The sequence below is a fragment of the Limanda limanda genome, chromosome 2, assembly GCF_963576545.1.
Source record: "Limanda limanda chromosome 2, fLimLim1.1, whole genome shotgun sequence".
Lineage (NCBI taxonomy): Eukaryota > Metazoa > Chordata > Actinopteri > Pleuronectiformes > Pleuronectidae > Limanda > Limanda limanda.
The window spans coordinates 18,561,968-18,572,735 of NC_083637.1; the positions used below are offsets into that span (position 1 = coordinate 18,561,968).

Here is a 10,768-nt window from a genome sequence, read left to right on the forward strand (position 1 = left end):
GTAAAAGTTATATCACTAGAAGGTGGAAAACACGAGGAAGACTTAATTAGCATGAAGACGTCAGAGATGTTCAATGTAATTTATCACACAAGTTAAATGTACAGGATCACATTTATGGATCGCACTTGTGATAAGAACCATCTAAAATGACAGAAATCATCTTTAAGAATTAATGATTTAGCTTGAATTTTTTGGTTTGGTTCATTTGCCATTGTTTACACGTAGAAACAGTCGAAGACCCAAATGCAGACGCATCAAGGCACGAGACAATGTCGGTCGAACAGAAAAGATAATTTCATCCAAGAGATTTACAGACTTTGTAGGTTATTAGCTGGCACGGCAAACTAAAAACTCACAGGCAGTAAAGCAGGAAAGACTTGGAAGGAGGAACATTGCAGAGACAAACAGGACTGACTTGGAACCGAAGAACAGACCAAAGGGAAACAGAAACTACACAGTGGAGGCAGGTCTCATTGAACACACGTGAAACACATGAGAGGTGCGAACATCACAAGAAACACGTCAGAGACGGGATGTCAAACAAGAGAGACACAAAACTCAAAGTGAAAAGAAAAACCCACAAATCCAATAATCAAGTCCATACAACAGAAAGTCTTTCAAACAGCTCCCACTCTGAAGTAATACGTTGGTCTGCTGTATTATACGCCTTGAATTTGAACTTATTATCCACCTAGTTATTCGAATATTTATATATTTGACCTTTGCATGCCATCAGACTTCATATATCCCAGCCTATGGGTTTGATTTGATTTTAAAAGCACTCTGATATTGAGCATCTTTCCACTTCCAGCAGAGCCTCCCTGATTTGCATTTTGGTGGTGATTAATGCACCATCCTCAACATGCATGGCACTTAGCTTCCTATGTGTTCCTGTCGTTTCCTGTGAGCGGTTTACCTCCAGCAGCTTTCAGGGCCAGCTCTCGCCCTGGAGGCCCAACAGCCCCGGGCACAAGATCAGCCTTGCTTGTTTTGCCTTTTCCCTCTTTCCACACATAACCCGTTTCTTGGCATAACTCTGGAGGTTGGGGTTGATCTTGATGGTTATTTAGAAAATCAATAAAATTGAAATGCACACTTTTTTTTTTTAAAATAAACAACTGGAGAGGGAGAAGACCCACTCACTCTGTTGGGGTCGGAGTCCTGCAGTCTGTGGAGGGGCTAAGTGGAGGATCTGGGTGTCCAGCGGGACATGTCCTCAATACTATAAGTGGTCCTCCCAAAGATATCTATACGAGTACCGACACACACACACATACTTTTTTTTCCTCCGTTATCTTCATTTCCTTCGATGTGTCAGTGAATTAATTATCATATTTAGCAAATTAATCTGGAGAATTCGGCCATGACTGACTCCAGAAATGTGTGAGGACTTCAAATGAGGGGCAGTGAGACCACCTGGAGGTTTGTTGCTGGAAACGAGCTGGTGTGGGGGTGTAAAGAAAAGGTTCCAGCTGCCGATATGTCAACAGCAAAGAGGTGGATGGATTTGTTTGTTGCCAAGTGGTAACAACCTGTTGCTCCTATACGCAAGCAAACGCAGGCTTATACATCTTTCTTTTTCTTTTCTTGTACTTCTATTCATTGCTGGGTCATTTCTTAATATAAACTCACCCAGAAACAGACTGTACCGCAAAAATAAGATCTGGATCAAATATCTCTGAGACAGATTTTGAATAATATTCAGCTTCTGGCTTAAATTATTGGATGTGGTTTTTTTTTCAGCAGCTTGAGTGAAGGCTGCAGTCGCAGCTCCGCAGAGAGAGAGAGAGAGAGAGAGAGAGAGAGAGAGAGAGAGAGAGAGAGAGCGAGAGAGAGAGAGAGAGAGAGAGAGAGAGAGGGAGAGGGAGAGGGAGAGAGAGAGAGAGAGGGAGAGCCATGCACAGACTCTCAGAGAAGATGCTCTCACTACAGGAGCAGCTACATCATCACCGAGGGAGCAGAACACCCTCATCTGCTCACAATGATTATTTCTCACTGACTCAACAACAAGAACATCTGGAATTAAAGAGAAGGAAAGGTTGATTCCTGTTGCTGCAGCTCCAGATGTGTTTCACTTGAAAAGCAGGCACCTCTTAACTTGGATACACCTGTTTTTATTTTTACCCATGGATTTCCATAACGATTCCAATTTTTCGGTCGCACACACTAACTCAACAACACCAGGTAAGTCGAGCAAATAGTTATTAACATATTTGTCATGTGAATTATAACTTCATTCAGCACTTTATCATCAAATGAATCAAGTGGATTCACTTTTTCTTCCTTGAACTAAAATCATCTTGCAGTCTCTTATTTTGTAATCATGCAAACTGCTATAGCTGATCACAATTTCAGGCTGCAGTGAATTACTACAGCAGCCTGACATGTTGGATGAAACATATGAACTGTTACTTGCCCTCATCACATCAATTTGAACTATGCCACTGCAGAAATGCAAATTCACAAGTCTAAGAAAATTACAGAGTGACTGAGTGGGTTAAGTGATATTATTTATACATGATGTGACTATTGTGTTTGAAATTCCACTTTATATCAGAGCTATTTTAGGCCTGTTCTTATGAATAATTGTATTTTTCCCCAACATCATCTGCCATTAAACTGAATTGCTTTGGGAGAGACACACACACACACACACACACACACACACACACACAAACATACATATTCATGTGACTTTTCCTGTCTCTACAGAGTCATGCCAAATTAGAACAATAATAACTCTGTAGAGCATATAAAATATCTATAAATTACTCAATCAAGATTATGGACATGACATTACTCATTTCACCTGCAATATAAAAATGAAGCCAAAGGATAATTTATTTCAATAAATATCCCTAATTATCTCATAACCTACACAGAGATATACTGAAATTCAATAAGTGTGTCTTGCTGACAAGTGCTTATTTCAGTGATAACAGACCTGCATTTGAAACAATTGCTGACCAGTATATTGTTATTTCTCTGCTGCTGTTGTTCATAATTTATAATGTGACGACTGTTTGAAGCTATACAATCATACAAAAGTGCTATGTGTGATTCTGCATCATTGTTTTGAACTGCCCCCTCCTCGTCTCCCCTCCAGCTGTAGATGGGGCCCGTCATTGCAGTGCCATCCTACCCGTCATCTTCGGCATCATCTGTTTTCTTGGTATCTTTGGGAACTGCATCGTTATGTACACCATCATAAAGAAGACCAAGTGCCGCGCCAAGCAGTCTGTTCCGGACATCTTTATCTTAAACGTGTCAATTGTTGATCTCCTCTTTCTCCTTGGGATGCCATTCCTCATCCACCAGTTGCTGGGCAATGGCAGCTGGCACTTCGGAGCCACAATGTGTACAGTCATCACTGCGGTCGACTCCAACAGCCAGATTGTCAGCACTTACATCCTCACTGCTATGACCCTCGACCGTTACTTGGCTACGGTCCATCCCATCCGCTTCAACTATATCCGCACACCCTGTGTGGCGGCGCTGGTCATCGTCATCGTGTGGGGTCTGTCCTTCATCACCATCATCCCTGTGTGGATGTACGCGGGCCTGATGCGTCTACCAGATGGACTGGTGGCCTGTGCGCTCCTCCTGCCTAACCCAATCACCGACACATACTGGTTTACACTTTACCAGTTCTTTTTGGCCTTCGCCATGCCCCTGTTTATAATCTGCCTGGTGTTTTTCAAGATGCTCCAACACATGTCCAGCAGTGTGGCACCGCTGCCTCCACGGAGTCTGAGGATGCGCACCAGGAAGGTGACCCGGATGGCAGTGGCCATCTGCCTTGCGTTCTTCATCTGCTGGGCTCCTTACTACATCCTCCAGCTGGTCCACCTCGGGGTGCAGAAGCCAACCCTGGCGTTCTCCTATGCGTACAACATAGCCATTAGCATGGGATACGCTAACAGTTGCATCAACCCATTTCTCTACATCATCCTTAGTGAGACCTTCAAGAGGCAGTTCATCAGAGCCGTACGTCCGGTCAACAGGAAGTTCCGTGTGAACCCGAGCACCACGGATGGAGGCAGCGTGAGCGTGCGAATGGTCCCAGAGGGGGATCAGCAGAAGCCCGCCCCTCAGGAGATGATGCCATCTAATGTGGCGCCACAATGAATAAGAATCAGAGGCAAAGAAGCAAAGAATGACTTCATCACCATTTATCTGCTGCATCAATAAGTTTGGATATTGAACATTAGCACCAGTCACAAACAATAATGTGAGCACATCAACTCCAACCAAGCATTTTGTTTAAACAGCATGTCTGATATTTCTCCGCACAAACCAGATACATATTTCTATTTCCAATTATTCATAAATTTTGACAGTGTGTTTGCACTTCTGACTAGGCGCTGACATGTTTCTATCTTAGTGATTAAAACCAGGAAATATGAAACATTCTCAATAACGTGGAGCTCATACTAATGAAATCCATCATTTCAAATCTCTCTACAAATCTTGTGTTTGCACATGTGCAACCCTGGGTAAATTCATCCCCTTTCCATATTGTCTGGAGACATTTCTTTATCTATACCACTCAGTGAGTTCGAGGGCTGAGCAGCTTTTCAGAGCCGTGCCCTTTGCAGCCTGTGTTTCTTTAGTGAACCTCACAGCTCACAGCATGCATTGTTCTCTATGAGCTCCATATGTGCCTACTGTCGGCCCTGGTCTCTGTGCGATCATTAAGCCGGTTCAGGAGCTCGGACACGAGCACATCTATGTCCCAGAGGAGATATTCTGTGCTGCCATTACTTCATTTCAAACCACCCACAGGGAATCCAGACATTTTCACATGAACTCATATCTTTCCTTTGACTTTAATTGCCCTTTTATTTATTCTGAACACTACAGGTCAGGCTTAATAGCAAATTGTGTTTGTTTTCTTTATCCACGAAAAGCCGTGATCCTTTCTTTGAATAAAACAGAGCGAAAATGTTTAAAAATAGTAGCTACACCTAAAATCCAAAAGGTAATGGCTATGTGACCATGTGAAGAGAATTCAATGTTTTAAAATAATTGCTATTCACACAAACACTGATATCAGCTCCTCATGCAGCACCTGTAAACAGAAGTGAGTTGTGATTGGTGGGTCGAAAAGCTTCACCTTGCCCAATAACGAGGCAGCAGTTCCTTTCAATTACTGCTTTCAATGTGACACCTCATTCATGCATGAGCATGTTCTGTACATTTTGAAGTTATATCATATTTTTGTATGTATATATGATGGTATAATTATATTTGGAAAAGCTTATTTATGTCATTATAAGATATCTTCATTACACAATACAAAACTTTACGTTTCTCAAACTTTTCTGGCCTGTGCCTAGTTTTCTCTGAATTGTCTTGTTGCCATAAATGATTGTTGTCAGAAGAATCGCCTTCTCTCTTGCACTGTATTTCAAAAAGGCAGAGGGCGCACTGCAGTGACTCGATAACACTTGTTGAAATAAAAAAAAAATCCAACATATTGTTTGTTTGTCTTTGCGATCCCACACGGTGCGCACGTGGGTGTCAAAACTTTGCTTCATTGCTGATGATGATGCTCGTGCAACTTTGCCGTGCTAAAGAGAAATGAGGCTACTCCACAAATTACAGACTCGGGCCATGCAATATTAGAGTGGAATCAGTCATTGTCATCACATTACTTTTCCATTTCAGCAGATAACGAAACCTAAAATACACCGCGACTTAGCAACAGACAGCTGCTTTGTGCTTATTTCTGCCTGAAGGCATTTTGAAATGTGACATGTTTATGCTGATTCAAAGGGACGAGATAAAGTGTTGCTCTAAATTTATATGAACCCGCTGAGGTACTTTTTTTTTTTTTTTTAATATTTTTATTAGGAGGTACGGCACAGTAGAACAGGAATCAATGTCAAATTTTACATTGGGTCTCACAAAATCTCAGTACGACAATTAACAATATATAGAGATATTGACACCATAAAAATACTGTGCATCACGATGGATTAAGAGTAAGATATACAGTCTTCCTCCTAGGATGTTTTTCTTATTTTATGGACCACATGAATGTGGTCATGCGAACAATACATTACACAACTCAATGAAAATAATAAAAATAATGATAGATAGATAACTGAAAATTCTCTTAAGTAATAATTAAGTATTAAAGCTGCATAGTATAAATAAATTAAAAGAAAAAATAATAAAATAAAATAAAAAAAATAAAAAAAATAAAAAAAGTAAAAATAAAAGAATAAGTAAATGAATAAATAAAAAGGAAGAAGAAAGAGAGAAAAGAGAGAGAGGGGGGGGGGGGTCCGTCAATCAGGGGGCAGGGACTGGAGAGAATGGAAGAATTTAAGAAAGGGAAGCCACTTATTATAAAATTTGTTAGAGCTACCTTTCACTGAATATCTGATCTTTTCCAACTTTAGAAAAGACATGGTGTCGTTGAGCCACTGAGTGCTAGAGGGAGCTTTAGTCGACTTCCAGTGGAGAAGAAGGTGGCGTCTTGCCAGTAAGGAAGTAAAAGCTAAAATGTCTAATTGAGTAGAGGTAAACTGGTTGTGGTTCTCTGGGAGCCCGAATATGGCAACATGGGGGGAGACTTTTATAATCACTGAAAGTATTTTTGACATGGTGTCAAAATAATTCAACCAAAAGCGAGAGAGTAGCGGACAAGAGTAGAACATATGGGTTAAATTGCATGATGAGGCATGACATTTGTTTAGACATTTGGATAGATTTGCGACAGTCGCGCTTTAGAAAAGTGGACTCTAAACAGAACTTTAAACTGTATAAGTGTGGGACGAGCGCAGGATGAACTTGTGTACATTTTCTTAAGAGCAGTGTCCCACCAGTCATCCTCCAAGTGTAGATCCAGTTCATCTTCCCAGGCAGCCCTAACTTTAGTCACTGGAGAGCAATCAAAAGACAGAAGTTAATTATAAACTTTAGAGATGAGTGCTTTTTGAAGTGGATCGTGGTTTAAAAGCACCTCCCACTGTAGGGTCGGCGGCGAGGAGGGAAAAACTGGAAACAAAGCTTTAGCGCAGTGTCTAATTTGAAAGTATCGAAAGAGATGAGAAGGTGGGAGATGAAATTCTCCTGAGAGATCTGTAAAGCTGCGAAAAATACCATCTTTGTAAAGATCGTTAAAACATTTCAGGCCTCTATTATGCCATTTTTTGAATATGTGTCGCCCAATAATACAGTTGGAAATTCTAAAGTGCCATTCGCCATTGAATTTACATCTCTGAAGTGTGGATTTGCGGATCCTAGGAGCCTTTCCACACCATAAGAAGTCAGAAATAGTTTGATCAATTGTTTTAAAAAACTGTTTTGGCAGGAAAAGTGGGAAACAATGGAACAAAAAAAGAAATTTGGGCAGAATGTTCATTTTAACCGCGTTAATTCTTCAAATTAACGAGAGAGGTAAGCTCTTCCATCTTTGGAGGTCAGATTTAATTTTAGACATTAAAGGTGAGAAATTAGCAGGAAAAAGAGAGTTTAACATTCTTGTTACGCTGATCCCGAGATACCTAAAGCCAGAAAGGCTCATTTTGAAAGGGACATCTGACTGTGTGAGCTGTGATGCTGAAGCATTGACAGGATAGTATTCACTTTTAGAAGTATTCACTTCTAGCCTGAGAACCCGCTGAGGTACTTTATGGAACCTTGAAGTTAGTATCAACTTGTATGAATCCATTATTCGCAGATTTTTATTCTAATCTCATTCACCGGTTAAGGAAACCAACCATCTTGATTGAAAACAATCTGAGTTTACCACAAACCCTTTGCAAACATCTATGAATAATAAGATAATAATAATAATAATAAATCATACATTTTATTTATATAGCAAATTCAAAAACTAGGTTATAAAAGTGCTTATACAGAAAGCAGGAACATTTTAATAAAAAACTTGAACACGTAAAAGCAGTAAAATGAGCAAGTGAAAAGAAAAAAAGAAAATACAAGTTAAAAGACACAATTTCTCGCATTTCCTCAGAACTTTCTGTCTTGCTGCTTTCAGGCAACGAAATAAAAATGTTTCCAAATACAAGGGAAACACAGAGGAAGGTGAAAGCCTCTGCTGCCCCACCCAAAGGCAATGACATTTCAAGTGACAGTTTGCCACAGTCACCAGCGGATACACTTTGTGTGCACCGTGCCATTTACATCTGTCCCCTCGACCCTATATTTGTCCGACCAGGTTGGTGACCCTTACTGAACCTTTTTGAAAGTTCAGGTTCTGGTCTGTCTTTGCGGAGTTTGCATATTCTCCAAGTGTCTGGGTGTTTTTTTCCCAAGGTACTCCGACTTCCTCTCACAGTCTAAAGACATGCAGATAGAACACATGAACGTGCACTGACAACTGCTGGAAGATGACTTTTCTGTGATCCGCTTCTCTAGCCTCTGGCTATTGCCTCTGCTTCAGCGACAAAAGTCTCTGAGGTTAAAAAATACTCTACAGCGAGTTGAGAGACAGCGTTAGTGTGTGTGACGTTGGACATGACGTACTAGGGGTTGAAAAGCAGAAATCTCTCCCTCTGGCAATAGCTAAGGAGGTGATTCTCTTTTTAAATGGGTTTACCAGCGTTTAAAAGACCTTGGTATATCCACTAATTCTTTATCTCATGAGAGATCTTCAGAAATATATTTTAAAAAACATTATTCATTATTCAAATATACTGTTTTGATCAGGTCAGTGAAGCAGCAGGAAATGTCAAGGCTCGAGCAGAAACCTGATCAAATTACAGATGACACACTGAGTTGATTGCCTGAAACCCCCGAGCTGCTTCCTGATGCTCGGGGTGCAGGGTCAGTGATGTGGAACTTGTTCATATAAAGTGACTTTCTTACAAACCATCATCATTCACGCTGAGGCAGGAAATGTGCCGTGCTCGCTGGTGCAGATGGGAAAAGGTCTCACTCAATTTAGTGGGTTAAGACCTCATGTCTGGTTTTTAACTCTGTCGTAACATCAAGTCACTTAGGTAAGCAAGAGGCGGAGAATCACCACGAATCAGGAGTTTGTCGAACTCTGTGTTGTAATCAAATTTATTCTTCTTGTGGCACGAGAGGAAATGTCAGGGGAACACAACTGTCATTAGGGATCATCCTCTGTTGACCATGAATGTCATAGCTGAGATGTTTTAGTGGAAGTGGTTGACCTGACCTACCTACAAGACTGTCACCCATAGATCCACAGTCCTTCCCCCCCCCCCTTCGATTACAAAACCTTCATTAGGGTCCTTGTTTTTTATTAATTCATCATAATTTGGTTGTAGTCTTAACTCCATAAGGTGACCTTAGGCCCCTTGAAAGGCACTTTCTAAATCAAATTTAATAGTTTTGTTAGCATGGCTAAAGGTTTTGATTATAGCTTTATTTGAATTAAAAAACTGGAGACGTTTTTGTTCTCCTCATTGTACATCCTCAGGGAGTTGCATAATGGAAGTGCTGCTTAAGTGACACGTATTAACATGGCCACTGAACCTTGGGTGTTACGGCTGAATGAGGAGTGTTGTGCACTCGTCTCGTTTGTAGGTGCTGTCTTTACATATCGATGCCCGTCTGTGGTTGGTAGATTTCCATCGTTTGCATACAAAACGTTGTTACACAATTTGCTTTGAATGTCTTACTGAACTACTTTTATGAGAACCTAAAAATGAAGAATCACATCCGTGCATACGACAGTCAAGATGTATAATATAATACACTTTCTATTCAGTGCAGCCTTGTAAGGCTTAAAACCAAGAATCTGGTCGAGGTGTGTGCTGCAGGAGTCATGCAGAGACAAATGATTTTCAGTCCTGCAGCACAACTCAGTATTGGACTGGATGAAATCAGTTTGAAAATGAATTTGCAGTTGAAAATGAATTTGCAGTTGAGGCTTATTAGATTCTGGAAATGTAAATGACCTCAGACAGGAATGAGTCATGTGTGCAACTCAGATTATAATTGACCAACGTTGTCACCGAAAATGATTCGATTGACGATGACTCCTGGACCATTATGTTAACAGTACCAAGCTGTGGCCAATCAAAGGCTGCTCTGAACTTCGGGGATCCTCTGGACATTTTCCAGAAGGGCTGTATGCATGATTCAAACGTCTGAGCGAGAGTTTCTAGGGTCCTTTTTCGTCGGACCCCCTAGTAAAAACTCTGCAGAATGAGCCCCAACAGGATTCCCAGGGATGGAGCAAGGTGACATTTCAGACATCGATATAATCAAAACAAAAATTTGGAGACTTCTGTGCTGTGAATGTGCCAGGGCATTCCTGACATCCTCCAGACTTCATGTCTGAAAAGGGCTAAAGCCTGTGGATGAAAATTGTAAGTACACAGCTAGAAAACAGAGGTGAGGGTATGTTTTATTCGATCTGGAAATGTATTGGAAATAAGACAAAGGCTGCTCTCGTGTCTTCACTGCTCCCATCAATAACTGCAGCAGAAGAGTAGCCTGAGGAGAAACAGCAGGACATTCTGAGACGCCTCAAAGCCAATCCACACTGCTGGAGTGCCCCCACCAAGACCACATCACCAACTTCATCACCTCCGTCACACCTGGCAGATACATCCTCCTCAGCCTTTGTCACTTGGTTTAATCCTCCTGCTTCTCCCAGCAGGAGGAAAGAAGAACTTGAAGTGTCTGCATTCATTAGAGGTGCCTGTGCTATCTTAAGATTTACAGATGGCGGAGAGATTATGGACAAACTGGGCGTTAGATGTCGGTGAAATACACATTTTGACAGGCAGTCGAAAGAAAGAAAACTCATCAAAGTGGT

The 10,768-nt window shown here is 41.1% G+C and overlaps 1 protein-coding gene across 1 annotated transcript; it reads left to right on the forward strand.

Annotated features, from left to right (window-relative positions):
• Positions 1 to 2,126: 2,126 nt before the first annotated feature.
• mchr1a (melanin-concentrating hormone receptor 1a) lies at positions 2,127 to 4,128 on the forward strand. The gene is made up of 2 exons (XM_061067303.1): positions 2,127 to 2,184; positions 3,107 to 4,128. Exons 1-2 carry the CDS (start codon positions 2,127 to 2,129, stop codon positions 4,126 to 4,128), a joined length of 1,080 nt encoding a protein of 359 aa, XP_060923286.1.
• The last annotated feature ends 6,640 nt before the right edge of the window (positions 4,129 to 10,768 follow it).